The 17,311-nt window shown below is 37.7% G+C and overlaps 2 protein-coding genes across 3 annotated transcripts; one reads left to right on the top strand and one right to left on the bottom strand.

Moving 5' to 3' along the window:
- Positions 1-4,031: 4,031 nt before the first annotated feature.
- On the bottom strand, positions 4,032-4,927 carry LOC115742335 (glyoxylase I 4-like). Its single transcript, XM_030676561.2, has 2 exons — positions 4,492-4,927; positions 4,032-4,425 (listed from the first exon to the last, which is right to left on the bottom strand). The coding sequence occupies exons 1-2, from the start codon at positions 4,879-4,881 to the stop codon at positions 4,177-4,179; spliced, it is 639 nt and encodes a 212-aa protein (XP_030532421.1). The 5' UTR covers positions 4,882-4,927; the 3' UTR covers positions 4,032-4,176.
- Positions 4,928-7,236: 2,309 nt separating this feature from the next.
- On the top strand, positions 7,237-11,720 carry LOC115742341 (EEF1A lysine methyltransferase 4). Of its 2 annotated transcripts, none has more exons than XM_030676571.2 (8): positions 7,237-7,561; positions 9,673-9,786; positions 9,877-9,945; positions 10,070-10,089; positions 10,183-10,235; positions 10,375-10,405; positions 10,488-10,569; positions 11,163-11,720. In XM_030676571.2, the coding sequence occupies exons 1-8, from the start codon at positions 7,498-7,500 to the stop codon at positions 11,366-11,368; spliced, it is 639 nt and encodes a 212-aa protein (XP_030532431.1). In that variant the 5' UTR covers positions 7,237-7,497; the 3' UTR covers positions 11,369-11,720. The 2 variants fall into 2 exon arrangements, with proteins under 2 accessions (XP_030532431.1, XP_030532430.1); XM_030676570.2 differs by having other exon boundaries at positions 7,243-7,653.
- The last annotated feature ends 5,591 nt before the right edge of the window (positions 11,721-17,311 follow it).

The following is a 17,311-nucleotide window of genomic DNA, read 5'->3' as shown; positions in this document are numbered from 1 at the left end:
TTTCGAGCAAATCGCACCGGGTATTGATCCATCAATTCGAAGTCGGATCTAGCGAGCTTGATGCCGTGAGGTTGGTGAACAAGCCTCACTAGATTTGGCAATGCCTGGCCTTGTTACGGGCCGGCGACCGGCTGAAGAAGAAGGAAAAGGAAAAAATTTTAAAAAGAAAAAAAATTTAAAAATAAATTTGCAAATTTTTAAAAAATAAATAAATATGAAAATAAAGTAAAAAATTAATTAAAAGAAAAGAAATGTGAAAGAGAGGAGAAAGGAAAGAAGAAGAAAATATTTTATGAAAACATCTACTGTTGAAGGATTTTTTTCATGGGTAAAAAATGTTTTTCTTGACTAACATATTTTCAATGAACCAAACGTTGAAAAATTCGGAAAATATTTTCCCGAAAGTTGATTTCGGCGAAACAAACGGAGCCGAAGTCTTCATTTATGGTTTGTAATTTAAATCCAATAAGAGATAGAAACTAGTAAATGCCAAATCATTACTTGATGCCACATGTTATGCTACATGACAAATTTCTCAGCTTCGACTTTTATCATATATAACAGACGCTAGATTTTAAAATTGGCTGATGCAAGTATTTATATGAGAAGCGAGGATAAATCTTTCAAGAGCACTCGAATAAGTTGATACATTATTGGAAAAGTTTTTTATTAATAATGTTTTTTATGAAGTAAAGGTTTAACAAACAGGGTCGATAGTTCAATCAAATTTGATTTAACTATGAACGAATAACGAATTAGTGTGGATAGAAGGTTATCCTAGCCCTAACAAATTGGTGTGCAAACACGATGATTATTTCTCTTTTTCTTCTTCCTCCCTAAATGAAGTTAACATGTGTACTTAACTCCATTAATCAGTAAATGAATAATTAACAACTTATTTGCGTCCCGTAAAAGGTTAAAAAAAAGTTCAATTAGCACATAAAGCATATTAAGTTATCTCTAAACAGCAGCCTCGCGGATAGTTTTGTCAGTCCGGCAAATTTCCAGTTTGGCTGCCGTGTGTAGTGGTTTTATGTCAGCCTGCCAATCGGGATATGCCAAGTGTGTACGCAAGTGTATGGTTTTGGATTGAGTTCCCCTTTTGACTTTTAATCCCAATCTTAACCACCATTAAAATGATAAATACCTTAGGTCATCAAAAAAAGGTAAAATTTAAAAACTGAATTAATTTTCTGAATGTTACAGAAAAGCTAAAGAGGGTTTTTTGAAGGCCCTTTCGGCTTAACCATATAGGAATGCACAGAAAATTTAATCACGAAAGCGTAGCTTATTAATTCTTTTGAGGAAAAGAAGATTGTCAAAGAAGTCATAAACCTTTTTGCATTTTTGCTAATTCAAATTTAAATTTTTTAAGTTTGTAGATTCAATTCTAAACCTTTTCATCTTTTGTCAATTTAGTCATAGTAATTGGAAATCGCGGACATGGACGCCGACCGTTCTACTGGGTACTACGGTGCTGACGTGAAAATTGTAAATATTATTTTACTATGTTTCCGAATATTTTTATTTATTTATTCATGTTTTTCCTTTGTCCTTTTTTCTTTTTTTCTTTTTTCCTTTCTTTTTTCCCTCTGATGTGAGGCGTGGGTCGCCCTCGCATGGAAAAAAAAAGATAATATCATATTAAAATGAAAGAAAGGAAACAAAAGAGAAAAGGAAAAAGAAAATCATAAAAAAATTAAATTAAAAATAAAAAATTCTAAAAATATTAAACTAATCATTAAAAATTGTTCACGTCAGCACCGGCTATGCCACGTGAGACGGCCAATGTCCATGTCAGCGATTTTCGGTCAATTGGACCGAATTGTCAAAAGGTGAAAAAGGCTTAGCATTGAATCAACAAACTTAAAATGTTTAAAACTGATTGGCCAAAGCGCAAAAGATTTAGGACTTTTTTGACAATCTCCCCCCTTGAGGAATATCAAGCGACATGCTCCATGTCGAAAACTATCATAAAACAGTTGATGAAATTAGAATCTGGTGGATTTTTCTTATTATTTTATCTTGGCGCATTTGAGTTGAAACACGAATGCCCTGAAATGGGTTACCAAATATGATACATAATAGACACATTTACTGTTATAATTTCCTGCCAACAAAAAAAAAAAAATGCCGGAAAGTGAAACTAAGTTCGTCTTTCTTAATCTTAATGGTGATATTGCATGTCAATTAAAGATCTCGATGATGAGTTTGCACGGTCGAAACGATCAATTTGATCCACAAATAGAAAAGCAGCTTCTGAGGATCGTGTTCCGAAAAGAGGGACTTCCAAGTGAGAAAATGGAGCGAGTTGAAACAAAGTAAATAAAGCTGATAAAAGCATTTGTGCAAGAAAAAAATAGAAGTAGAAAATATCACGGTTAAGTTTAAGGATATGCTTGTTTGAGTAAAAGGATTTTCAGCGAATTAGTTTTTTTTTAAAATTTTCACAATAAAGGAAAAAATGCTTTCTCAAAAATTATTTTTCAGGAAAATATTTCGTGAAAGCGAAAAATTCTTTCACTCCAACAAACACAACTTTATATTTCAAAGATAACCAAGAAAAACGAAATATAATAATGCATTTCGACATCTATATGCTTCCAGATGTTGTCACAAATTTTCAATCGAATAAAAGTTCCAAACCACGAAACTATCATATTTGATAAATCAGCAGTCGCTCTAAACTACAGTATGTCATGGACTAACCCAAGGCGAAATAATGAATTGAGCAATTCTACACCAACGGTTCCTTTTTTTTTTTTTTTTTTTTTAATTATATGGCAATCAATTCTTTAATACAAAGAATATGTAATAATTCCGAAATAGAAAGTGGTAAAAATAAGGCAATTACTCACTTGGACAAGCCTAAACTTCAATCAAATTTACTTGAGAAAATGATACTATATAAGTGTCGTAAATTTTGTACATCACTCACTTCATCGCCAAACCTTTTTTGAGGGACCACTTGAACCACAATTTGTTAAGGATCGGGCGAACGAGAATGGAAGCATCACGAAGGCGAAGGAGAGCCCTGTTTCTCCAGAAAATATTGAGGTTCTTTTTTGAATTTTATTGTTATTACTATTCTTTTGCCCTTGTGCTCATTACTCGTGGAAACACCAAACTGTCTTTCTAAAACAACCCCCACCACGTTACTCTCCCTCTTCGAAACCGGACCAAACCCGCCTCCCAATTCTTCGACTCTCTCGAATACAACTTAATCCTGGCTGAGCTTTTGAAACACGTTCAACTTAGTCTCGATTGAACTTTTATTTTGACCAATATGGTCCATGCACTTTAATCCTATGTGCAATGTAGTCCTGAAATTTTAATTTGACCAATATGATTCATGAACTTTTGAAACATGTTCAACTTAGTCATGGACCAAATTATCCAAAAAGTCATAAACTTATTACATTTTTGACAATTCGGTCCTTTTAATTATGCCAATTGAGTCCTAAAATCATTTAAGATTTTGCCTATTGAGTTCATCCAACTAATCTTAACTGAAAATCATCGATAAGAATGTTGACCATGATATGTGGCGCGATCAATACTGACATGAAACATTTTAATATTTTTATTTTTGTAGCCAATAAGGATCGCCAGGCCATCGCGGCCTCGAGCGAGCAAGGGGGCTTACCCCGCGAGTGCTTGGCAATCCTTGCCAGGCACAGTTAAAAGAAAAAAAAAAAGGAGAAGAAAAAGAAAATATCTATAAAATTTCCCTGTTTTATATTGAAAAATTGGAAAACCAAATATGGTCACAGAAGCCCCCTTAGAAACTTTTTTGGCACCAAAACGAGTGTTGTACTGCCTTTGGATGTCCTTTAACCCGATCTCCTCTAATTAACTTGAAAACTAGAGCATCATGCGTTTAATAGGTACTTCTATTTGCCTCCCTCTTCATCTACTCGAGCTCCAATACATTAATAAACCACACCTTTTCTTTCCCCGAACACTTGCATGCCCAGGTTAACAACTTAACATCATGATTAACAGGTTAAATCTGTCCTACATCGGCCAAGGAAAATCCAACATTTGGTTACAGAAACGTAGGTACGTTCCAAACAATGCAGCTTTCTTGACACACGACCCAAGAACAAGCACTCCCAACACCACCCTTTCACAACAGATGATGGTTCCAAGGTCCCCTCCGAACCGTGCTCATGACTAGCGCTCCTCCTTGTTCGACTCCACTGGCGGGTTTTGCCGGTCCAAGGGGAGCTTGATCTTGCCCAAAGAGCCGGCGGGGACGAGCTTGAGGTTCTCGCAGTTGCAGATCTCGATCATGAAGCCGTCGGGGTCGGTGAAGAAGAGCTGGTCGATGGACGCCCTGCTCTCGTCGTCGCTCACCATCCTCTTCATGTACTCTACGCCCATCTCGCTCAGCTTGTGCTCCACCGCACCCACGTCCTCACACTAGTTTATGATAATTAGATTAGAGAGTCAGAAATAGGTCACGCAGGTCAAGTTCGATATAACAACCTGGAAGGAGATGTGGTTGTCCATGGGGTCCAGAGGGTGAGACTCCGGGGGGAGTCGGTCCTCGTCGTGGGACTGGACCAGGTGGATGCCGATGCCGTAGTTGAATAGCCACGCGCCGTCGAAGTCGAAGGCCTGGGGCCGCTCGATCAGCACGAACCCTAGCACCTTCCTGTAGAACTCCATCGAATCCTTCACCGACCTGCACAGCCTCGACACGTGGTTCAGCGCCATCAACGGCATCTCCTCCTCCTCCTCCTCCTCTCCTTCCTCGCCGCCGCCGCCCGCTTTCTCCTTTTCCTTCTCCGCGTCGTCCACGACGTCAGCTCTTTCGCTCTCCCCGTTCGTTCGATCACGGGAATCGCCGTCGACTCGATGCGCTTTGCTTTCCATGTCTGCTTCTAATGTTATCCTCGCTTCTTCAAGACACGGCCACCTTTCTTTTGCTATATATATGGCGGCACCCGCCATGAGAGAGAGAGAGAGAGAGAGAGAGAGAGATGAATTAAATGGAGAGGGGACACGTAGAGTCGATGGCATTTGGTGCCACAGGACGTGTGAATACCGCAAGACGACTTCTGTTCCGTATCCCGTTTTATTTAGCTTAATGTTTAAGGTACACTCTTGTAACACCCCTCGCGGGTAAGGGGTGAGTGGTTCTAGGTGGGCGAATTCCCAGTTTGTGAAATCTAGAACCCGGCCCGGATCCACCCGATTTTTGGGCGGATCCAAGAACTGGCTGTATCTCCATCTTCTTTTTCATATTCCTCGAGTGGCGTGAGTGTGGCTGAGACTAAGAGAAATGAGAGGTGTCGAGCAGTGAGGGAGGCGTGAGTGCCTGATTGAGATCGAGAGAAGTGAGAGTGAGAAGCATGAGCAACACTAGCGTGACTGAGTATGAGACTTTAAGCGAGAAAAGAACGAGAACTAGGATTTTGAAAAATTAGAACAATGAGAATTGAAAAAAAAAAATCATTTCAATTTGGGGGGTCCGGATGGGTGGATCCATACCTGATTTCGGAAACTGGACCGATATTCACCGATTTGAAATTTTAGGAATTAGGAACTAGATCGATTCTTGCGCGAACCGCCCAAATAGGCCGGTTTGGTCCAATTCTTTTGCTGACCCTTACTCACGGGCGCACATATGATTTGATAGCTTGACCTTTTGAGTGAATTGAATTAAGAGAATTTCAAGTATTGAACAAAATGTTGGTCACAATGTACATTAGAAGTCCCTGAAGATATTCTTTTCTTGACTTTAGGATGCCTAGATATAGAGTAGAAAAGTGCAAATGAATAATTAGTAGGGAAAATGACACAAATAGTCCATAAAATTTTGTCTCCATGCGATATACTTTTAATTTATTCAATATAATCACTGAACTATTCGTAAGTGTTTAATGTCATTTTATTTGATGATTTGATTATTATGTGATGAGTTGGATTTTTTTAAAAATAATGAGTTAACTTGTCTATCTTTTTATCCACTACTTTAGAAGAAGAGAGAAAAAAAAAATAGGTCGTTAATATGTTCATCATTATATGATGATGTGAATTATATATCCTAAATAGAGGCGAGTACCTTACGTGAATAATCTAGTCTAAGAATTAGATTGAACAAAAATTTTATCAATTTTTCAGAGACCACATTGAACAAATAAAAACATTAACGATAACATTACATTAGGTCAAAATTCAAGAGTCATTTATGATTTTTCTCTAGTATCATGGTGTTTAAGAAGAAGAATAACTAAGTAACACCGTCACCGGCATGCACCAACTTCGAGGAGAGAGAGAGATGAGGCCGGTGGTGATCATAGGGCAACTGCCGTTGGTCATGGTTGAGGGGATGGAGACGCCAACAAGGCGGTGGGCGATGGAGCATCGCGAGGCTGTACGGGTAGTTAAGGGTAATGAAAAAAGGGTTTGCCGCGCTCGATTCGTGAGATTAGAATGTACATGTAGTTAAGGGTAAGTGGATCTTGAACTTTATTTGAGAGCCCGAAACGAGAATCATCTTATACATTTAATGTACTTTAAATGTGAAGAAGCGAGAAAGTCGCTTGTCGTTAAAGGAAAATCAGTAAGTTTGAAAGAGGAAAATACAATCTTAATCGACATGTTAATCCATAAGTTTATGACACTATTTTAATACGATCATGTAAAACTCTATCGAGTGAATTAATATTTCAAGCTGATTGCTCACTTTGATGGTAAGGGATTGATTGGGTATAGGACAGTAGATGGGAATGTTAATGTTTGGGATCTCAATTTCAATTCTTGCGCTTGTAAAAAAGTTATGATAATGATACTTTAATTCTTATAAAATGGGAAATTCTTGGAATATTTTAAAATATTTGCACGGTGAGTGTTCAAATCTTTTCATATTTTCTTGAAACTACGAAGAATTTCTTTTCTTTTCCTTTTTCAAAATTTGTTTCATTTTTGAACTTTGGGGTAAAGTAATGGATGAAAATTTCCAAAGCAGGACCCAAGCGATGTTAAAGTGGAGATGTGGGAAATGGATCTCCTAACATTGGAGATCCATAGTAGGGGTAACATAATTCATATCGGACCATTCATTTCTCATCAGAAGATTAACAATTAATCGCGTCAATTAAAAAAAAAAATTCCATCCAAAAATTTCTTCCTTTTAAAATTTGAATTGACTGATTATTGACCGTCTGAAAAAACAATGAATGATCTGATGAGATTATGTTACCCTTAATATGGATCTCCATGAAAACCACCACCAACCTTCGTCGTTGGCAAACAGCAATCGCACGCCCCGAACAAACTAAAAATCGCCTCCCTCTTTAATTGTCTCACCACAGACCCCAGCCGAACCGAGCCCCATCGCTCGCACGCCACAGAATAAAGAAGCAGCAGAAATCCCCACCAAACCACCTACTCGCTTGACAGCGAACCAGCGACCGAGCCGAAGAAGAAGCAGGAGGACGAGGAGGAGCATGTACAGGGACGTGTCGAGCTGCAACACGTACAACTATGGCGACGCCTCGTACTGGGACGCTCGCTACGTGCAGGAAGCAGAGATGGGCCATTTTGACTGGTACCAGCGTTACTCTGGCCTTCGTCCTTTCGTTCGCATGTACATCCCCAGCTTCGCCTCTCGCATCCTCATGGTTGGATGTGGCAACGCCCGTATGTGATTTCGCCTCTTCAATCTTTCTCTGTTTTCCTTCACGGCTCATTCGTGCCTTTTTCATGCATCCTCAATGGTCGTTGTGGGGTCGCTTTGTTTCGATCTGCTTGTCAGCTAACGGGTATGGGAGAACAGGCTCAACTTTGGGATCTTTAGGGAAAATTTTGGGATCTTGCTGGTGGATACCCACTAGTTAGTTCTTGGAAATTTACTATGAATTGAGCGGAAAATTATAAGTTACTGGTCCCAGTTTGTTTTCCCGATTTTGTTGTGCCGTGGACTAAGAACCTTGGACCTGAATCAATCCATCTGGTTTTAATTGCATTCTTGATTTGGATTTTTACGAATTCTATTCTCTCAAGGACATGAAAATTGTTGTCTTTTTCCTTTTTTTGGTTCGAATTGATAGTTGGCCTGGCCGTAAGTTAGACCCGCTGGTTATATCCGTCCAGTATCTGTTCACACATGTGTATATAGATTTTGGTGAAACTCTGCTCTTGCAATGCGTCGAGGAATTAAATCAGGAACATGGTATTTGAGGCTTTGAGCTTTTTGTTTTCTGCATTTCGATCATTGTGGGAAAGTATGACTTTCTCCAGTAGCAATTTAGGCTGCAGTCTGTATTTGGTATGCATAATTTGAAAACTCGGAAGACAATTACTACGCTACAAGATAAAGAAGGCGGCTTTTTGGATTGGAAGTGTGAGAGCTTTGAATTGAATCTGTTTTTGTAAGTGTTAGCTTTCTACATACGGTCATTCTGTAGGTAAAAGAGATGGATGAGTGAACATAGGGTCCCAATTATCACGATGTCAATGGTTAACCCTTCTTGAAGTTAGGCTATACTGCCATTTCCTCTGCTTATTTAGTGTTCTTCCTGAGGTCAAAAGGAGCCTGGCACCAGTGCTTTTAGATGCTAAACCGACCTCATCACATGCCATACTCGTGTTGTTATTTGTCTTGCTCCTGCCCTTGTTATGCATGTGGATACTCAGGAAAATGAGAGGTCTTCTTAATTTTGCCGCTGCACCACTTCAACTACATTATTTTTTCTTAGTGTTTTTTGACGTCAGGTGATTCTTTCCCTTACCATGATTAGTTTTCTTATTCTTTATCAGATTCATTGTGGAGCTTGATTCATATCATTTTCTTTTTGGCAAGTTCTTTTATATCGTTTGTGTAGCTATTTCCTCGGTATATCTACTAGTAGGAAGCTAGGCTATGGAAATTCGATTGTGAGATGGGCCAGGTTTAGAATGTTGACAGTGATTATGATGGATCATCGAACAAAAATGGGTGGATTGGGTTGGAATATTGTTGGGGATGTGATGGCTCTAAATCGACTGCCTGTCTTGGATACTTAGATAAATGGCAATAATGCAAGCATCCCTAGGATAAATCTAGTTAGTTATGGTTCATGATAAACATCCGTTTTCTCTCTTGTTTAGATGTCTAATCCACACAAAATGTGCTTGATTGATAGTGCTAGAGAAATATGGACTATTTTCTTCATCAATTGTAAAAGAGGAAATTATTCTTGTTTGCACTTTGGGAATCCTGGGTTTGATCCCTTCATCTCTGTCTGGGTTCTTATTAAAGACGCAGGGAGGTAAGTAATGTAACTCTAGATTTCTTGACCATAAAGTAGAAAAACATCTCCAGTCTCTAACCTCAGTTTTTTTTTTTTTGTTTGGCCATACGCCCTCAATTGCTTGTTAACCACTCTTTTTATGGTTAGTTTATTGCAACAGAGGAGTACCTAGCTTGTATTCTTCAATGCAGAAACATATCTAGTCACTAATGAATGTATTTTGATTTTCGAGTCACTATTTTGTTTCTCACTAACAGATTGTTAACCAAAGTCATCTGAAACTTTTGAATATTGGGTTTGTTGTATTGATAGGAGAAGTAATATATATTATGAAAGCTTATGGGGGTTCTGTAGAAGTTACTCCAGCAGAGTTGTGGCATTCTCCTGTAGTTTGAGATGATTTTATAAGAATTCTTCTTATTTGCAGTAATGTCGGAAGACATGGTAAAGGATGGGTATGAAGACATAACGAACATTGACATTTCCTCTGTGGCTATTGAAATGATGAGAAGAAAATATGAATGCATCCCTCAGCTTAAATGTATCCTTTGAGCTTTCTATATTTGATTTCGGATACTTTTCTCCTGCTGCTTCCAAATTCTGGTTATTGTTCCTTCATGAAGCCCGACAGACATGCAAATGGATGTTAGGGACATGAGCCTCTTCCCGGATGAGTCGTTTGACAGTGTCATTGATAAAGGTTAAAGTTCTCCCCCTCAATAAATACTCTTCTTATTCGCAAAAATTTGGTGTGCTGATCATCATCTCTTCTTCTTCTTTTTTCCTGAGATATGCATTCACATAGCCTGTTAACATGGGACCAGGAACTCTTGACTCCTTGATGGTATGTTGCTTATTCAATTGTATGAGTAGTGAGTACATACTCAATGATTTCATGCATCGGCATTTTTGTTTAATTTGTGCTTTTCTTGATTAGTGTGGCACCGATGCGCCGATAAGTGCTGCTCGAATGCTAGGAGAGGTGAGCAGGTCGTGTACATGATTGCCCTTTCTTGACTTCTTCTTTTTATGTTCTTTTAGAATTTCATAGGTACTTTTTCTGTAAGACGAAGTCCATCTTCTCTTTTAATTGCTATTGGCCTCACTTATGTTTGTTACTTGCTCGTAGACTTCTCAAAGCTGGAGGAATCTACATGCTGGTAATTAAATGCAACATGTTAAGCGTATCTTGCACGTATCCATTTCTGGTTTTAGGTTTCAATAATAGATGATGAATTGCAGATTACCTATGGTGATCCGAGTGCGAGGATGCTTCATTTGAACCAATCAGTGTACAACTGGCAAATCATTCTCTACATCATATGTAAGTCCTCCTGATCAGGAGAGAAGTCCCTTTTAATGTGGAAGAATATGACCAATATGTCCTGACAATCTGCAGAAACTACTTGCTGTAATTGAACTTTAACCATTATGAACATCTATTATATCTACAGGCATGGGATCATCGTAGAGCTTGTTGTCATATCCTTTACTTTTCCGGCCAGTTGTTTTATATCATTTGTCTCCTAAAAGCATGAGATCATCTGACTACTCTAATTTAATCATTAGTAAGTTAGTTCTGTGGTATTGCGTATTACACCACATGCATTAGTTTAAAGTACAATATGGTGCTCTTGATTGAACTTGTTATCCCTGTTGATTTTTCTAGCATAAATATGTTCTTGTGGCACTTGTCATTCCAAAGTGCAAAACAGAGAGAAGAATCACAAACTAAATTTTCATACAAGTTGCTTTATAGAAAATTGAAGCTTACCTTTGGTTTACATTGCTGGCTGTGACTTTCCTCGATTTCTAGTTTACTAAATAGTCGTTTGTCTCATGAGTTTTTTGTTTTGTTTCTTCTGTGAGGTAAAGAGAGAATTTGTTCTTAGTATTCTCTATTCATTTTTTCTACAGCCAGACCAGGATTTCAGAAGCCGGGAAACAATACTTCAACATCAAGGTCATATCTGGAACCTGTGCCTCTTACCGAGAAGGGTTTACTTCCACCTGATTTTGTGGTGGAAGATCCAGATTCTCACTTCATATATGTGTGCAAAAAGATGGACGAGACAGAGCTAAGTAGCATAACAACCTACTCTTTGGATGTTGATCATTTATAGCGGCTTCTCAGAGTATCTTGTTCGGGTTAGCTATCCCATTGTACTCTTCACTAGTTCTGAGGTATGTTATAGCTCGTCACATCATAGGCTACTGATTTAAGTAGCAGGACGATAATTCATTAAACCATCATAGATCTCTCTGCACGAAATGTGTGATCTGGGGACTATGGTGATGCATCTGGATGTGGAAGGTCCACTGAAGATGCTTTTCGAATTATGTAGGGGTCTTGTAATTTGCATCATTTGAAGAATTCTGTTCTGTCCTAGTCCCTATCCCTGTATTTGTGGTGTACATCATATTGATAAAGACGCTGATTAGCTAAATAATGTTGCATGGTCAGATCGTTGTTCTCGTCTGTGTTGCAATTGTACGTGTCTCTCTCCATGCATGCCAGTCGCACATGCTCTGTTTCTCTTTTTCCCACAGACAAAAGCATGCACAAGTACATATGTGCACGTGAATGTACATTATGAATGGGAGCGGATGAGGGATGATTTTGAAGTTTATGTGCTCTTAATTGATGAATTGCTTCTAAAAACTAGCTCTCGACAAACTTGGCAACAATTTCATGGCTGGATCATTCACTAGGGTCTTTTCTCATGAAGTTCTTTCACATTTTAGATATGGATTAAATCTTTTGAATATACCATTTTTTTCTTAGTTTAAATAACCATACTTTGAGAATTTACCGTTTTAAATTCGCTTCCTCTTAGGCGTAATTTGTTACAGTTAGATCTTGAGGAAATGGACGCTAGCAATCTATTTTCCGTTAAAGTGTGGAAATATATCTATTTTTGTGTGTGAAAATTAATCAGGTCACTATTTGGGACAAAGAGGAATTAAGTTCAATTTGTTAAAGAGTCCCTTTGTTTTAAAGGAAATTATTTTTGAAAATTTGTTTTTCGATTTTTCGTTATTTGGATGGCAGAAAATTAATCGAGTCATGGAAAATGTTTTTCATAAACAAAAATAACAAAGCTTAAATTGGGCCAGTATAACTTTCCCTTGTGGTGAAAAAAAAAACCGCTTTCCCTAAACTATCAAATAAATAAAAAATCATTTTTTTTTCAAAATGATTTTTATCGAAAAATATTTTCATTTATTATGAAATTTTTTAATAAACAAAGTCAAAGAGGTCTTGGATTTCGAAATCCCACGGTTAAATTGATTTTTACTGGGACCTCATCATGAGCTCAAATAATTGTGCCGGAAGTTGGTTACATTAAGAATCTAGAATCTCCACTAGATGTAATCCTAGTTTAAGGGTGAACTGAGATAAATATGGTGTATCGTTTTTTCTTTCTCGCATTTGTGCTCTATTTCGTTGGGGTTGTGCGCCGAATTCTAACAAGAAGAAGCATCGGTTTAATGCAGAAATTGCAAGAAAATATAAATTGATGGCAATTCAGTCCTGTACCTTTTTCTTTCTAATATTGAGTCACAAACCTTTTTTCCCAACTGTGGCCGACGAGATCTTCGCGGCCTCGCCATGGCCTCGCCTAGGGGCCGGCGAGCCACTAGTTTTGGAAGATGTGGCACTAAAAGTTGCAAACCTATCCATAGTGATTAAATGTAGCGACGACCAAACCCATAGGACCATGGTTCAATGCTAGCTTGAACCCCGAAGTAAGCTAGTTGAGTGGCCGGCGAGCTTCGCTGACTCTTGCCGGCCACAGTGAGAAGAAAAAAAAAGAAAAGAAAGGAAAAAAAAATTAAAAATTGTTCACGCCAAAGTCGGCATTATCGTCGATCGATCAAATGGACTGAATTGTATAAGTGCAAAAGGTTCATTTCTCAATTGGCAAAAAAAGGATTTATGACTGAACTGACACAATTGCAACAAGTTTATGGTTTTTTTTTTTGGTAACATTCCCAAATTCAAGAGTTGGGCAAATATTTGACGAAATGCACCACGAAAAAAAAAAAAAAAAGAATTTTAAAAAGGGAGCATAAAATGGAGAGATATTCATTTTCGCCATTTCCCAAATTGGGCAATAGTTGTTTTAATTGGGTAAAAAAAATTTGTACATGAGAAAAAGAGTGCTGACATTTATTGAATGTGTAAAGTCTTGCATCTGCTAGCAAAGAAATTACATCCACTCTCATCTGCTCATCAGCCTTTCCAAGCTGTGGGCATTCCAATTGAGGCAACAAGGCTATGCAAAAATTCTAACAACTATAATTGGCAAAACCAGACAACTCATGCTGCAGCTGATGCTTCGTTGCTTTTTGCCTGCTTTTGCTCCCCGCCCCACTTTTGGCAACTCCCCGCATTTGATTAAATTTTAGGCAGTATCTTTAATTAACTTAATCCCGCATCAAGGAAAATAAATAAATAAATAAATAAATAGTTAAAATAACACCTGTAAATGGGCTATAGAAAAAGGAAAATTCGGGGATTTGTTGGAATAAGAAGGCGTTACCTGTACAATATGAGAATATGTCCGAAATTTAGAGATTGATAAAGATGCCGATTAGCTAAACAACTTTGTCCGATTATTGTATCCGTTTTTCATTAAATATAAGTCTTTTTCCATGTCAATCACTTATGCACTGGTTTTTTTTTTCCATAAAAAAAAGTGTGCATCTATCACGGATTGATTCTTTATCATGATTAGATCGTGAATCGCCCGAATCAGCGAAGGGAATTCTTAAGTAGAGTGAAGCTCTAGAATATTTGTATTGCTTAAAGAAGTGAACGATACAAATGAGGAGGGCTCTCCTATTTATACAAGAGTCCTTCGAATTACAATGATTGATCTACTATACAATCTAACGGTAGAGAATGTCAATCCTTATCTAGTTGATCCGATGGTGGAGATTCACTTGATCTAATTGATCCTCGTCACCTTAATCCAACGATGGAGATTAACCCGATTCGACAGTTGAGATCGTCAATCCTTGTCACCCAAAATCGATGGTAGAGATTGAGTCCCTTTAACGGTTTCGATGAGCTCTCTTTGGATCGATGATGCAACGTTCCTTTGGATTGATGATGTGATGCTCTTCGGTCCTTGACAATTGCACACATGCACGCATGCAAATGTGCACCACGAATGGAGGCAAACTAGCCATAGTTGTGAAGTTTAGCAGCTCTGAATCGATACACACGGCAAGATCTGGTGTGACTCATTGGATTTTTGCCATTGCATGTGAAATTAACTCTCAACAAACTTAGGAGGAATTTCATAATTATAAGTGTATATTTCCTTGACTAACATCAACACATGAATTACAAGTATATAATTCCCGTTATATTCTCAATCTTGCTCTCAACCAAGAAAGAAAATTCTGGGGACAGAAAGTAGAGAAGCCCGTTTAAATCTCCACCAATTGTCAACTTGGTGCACCCTCTACCCATTACCCCCTCGTTTAAAGGAAGATCGATAAAAAAAAAAAAAAAAACTCCAAAGATCAATCTTGCTCTCTTACATTCTTGTCTGAGTTCCTCTTTTCGTAGTTTTAATAACCACATTTGAAAAAAAATATACCATCTTCCTCCTAGACGGTAACTTGATAGAGTTAGATCACGAGGAAATAGCTTTCCACAGATCGACTAATTCCAAGTTGAACGGCCCATTTTCGACGAAGTGCCGAGATAAATTTAGTCATGTGCGTGAAAATTAATCCCTCAATCACTCGACACAAAAAGGGAATTTGGCTAGAGAAACGAGGCTCGGCCGAGAGATGATCCAAAGAAAAGCTTAAGAGTGCTGGTCAGATGAACAAGCAATTGGCCGATGTGTCAATTAGAACTAAGATACTCGCATTGTTGCTCTCAGACTCGAAAATGTAAAAATGAAATCCTTTTGTAAAAGAGAATAGAATGTAAAAAATGAAATCTTTTGGAAAAGAGAATGGAACAAGTGTACTTAGAGACTTGAATGTAGATCTTCGGGGACTAACTAATTGCTTTATTTTTCGAGAGAAAGTGTGTATTCTCTAACCAAATATTCGATTTCATACGGAACACTTTTAGAAATCTTTTTCTTTCAGCGTTCCCTTCTCCTAGCAGTCAAGTTGCTTGCCTATTTTACAGTCTTCTAAGAAATTTTATAAGAGAGCTTTAATATAAACTTATAATATGAAAAAGCTTTATGAGAAAAAATCAGAGTGATTGAAACTTTCGAATTTTTTTATCTATTATTCGGCCAAAAAAAAAAAAAACCTTTGACGTATTATAAATTTATATTAAAGTTTGTTCCTTTACCGGCAAGATAAATTCGTCTTTTGAAGTATTTCAAATTATACTTTATTTTCTTCTTCATCAATTTTTTTCTCATGTGGATGTATACCTCTTTTCGTAGTTTCAATAAACATACTTAAAAAAAAATGTATCATTTTAAATTCGCTCCGAATAACCGAACCTTTTTTTTTTTTGTCGAAGTTAGATCACGAGGAAATAGCTTTCCACAAGTTAACTAGTTCCAACTTGAACCATCTATTTTCGATGAAAGCGCCATGATAAATTTAGTATTGTGTGTGAAAATTAATCATCGACACAAAAGGGAATTTGGCCAGAAAAGTTAGGTTCGGCTGAGAGATTGTCCAAAATAATAATAATAATAAAAAAGTGGCGGACAGATGAACAAGCAATTAACCGATGCATCTAGTGGATTAAGTTCATCGTCAATTACAACTCAAACAAATTTAGCAAGTCAAAGAGAGGTCTTGATTATTTGGAAATCTTGCGGTTACGTTGATTTTTTTTTAACAAGGATCTCATCTAAGACTGACTATATAAGTTGGTTAGATCAAGAATCCCGTGTGATCTATGCCGAGAAGTAAATTGTAGCTTGATGAATCATTTGCATCAACCGCTTAAATTGAAAGGAAGAACAAATTTTAAGAAGGTGGAATGGATTGGGAAGATTTTTCTTTCCGAAATTCATGGTAAAACAATCTGAAAAAACTGCCTATTTTAAATAATGAATATCAACTCGATAATCTCTTATTGATCAAGTAATGCCAAAAAAAGGGGATGGCTTAGCCAGAAGAAAAAAATCGTTAATTCTGGCATTTCAAGAGATGGGCAAATATTAAAAGGAATGTCAAGGAGAGGAAAATGGAAGAGATATCCAAATTTTTTTGCAAATTCCCAAATTTGGCAATGGTTGTTTTGAATTGGGTCAAGAAATTGGTATGTGAGAAGGAGGAGTTGCCATTTATTGAAGGTAAAGTCTGGCACCTCAGCATTCTAAGTAAAGGGATTGTATTTAATCCAATATGCCTTTTCCAGGCTATGGGCACTCCAAATATGGCAATAAGAGCACCCAGAATTCTAAAATTAGAAACAGCAGATTAGGAATGAAGGGGGGAGTCATCTTGCCCTCACCAAAAAACTTGTCAACTTTTGAAAATGAAATGACCAAAATTGGGAAAACCACACACCTCATCCTGCAACCCAAGGGTGATGCTTTTTGCCTGCTTTTTTACTCCACAGCCACTTTTGGCAACTCCCCCCCAATTTGACCAATTTAGGCAGCTTCTTCAATTGATTTAATCTGCATCAAGAAAAGGAAAAAGAACTGTATTCCCAAATTTGACTCACCACATTACAGACAAAAGTAAGTTCCTCTCTCTCTCTCTCTCTCTCTCTTTCCTTTCTGGTTTCACATATCTCTAAATACAGCAAGGAAATAAATGCAAGTCCTCTTATTATGGCAATGGGGCTATCCCATGTATGGCAATGCATTTAAAATAAAGTGGAAAATTTGGGGATATGGTGAAATAAAGAGGTGGATCGACACAATATCAATATTCACGAGGATTTCAAAAAGCAGGGAAAACCAGGGGTGGGCCCACAGAAGAGACCTATTAAAAGGAAAACACTCAAAGTGGCAAAAGAGGGAAGCATGCACAACTCTATCTTAGTCTACAGAGCCATGCAAACTTGCCGTTTCTAGGCAAAATTGCCATTTGGTGCAAAACGCTCTTTCTCT

The sequence above is a fragment of the Rhodamnia argentea genome, chromosome 5 (genome assembly GCF_020921035.1).
Source record: "Rhodamnia argentea isolate NSW1041297 chromosome 5, ASM2092103v1, whole genome shotgun sequence".
NCBI lineage: Eukaryota > Viridiplantae > Streptophyta > Magnoliopsida > Myrtales > Myrtaceae > Rhodamnia > Rhodamnia argentea.
Note: the sequence above shows the minus strand (reverse complement) of the source record. Positions and strands in the feature narration are given on the sequence as shown.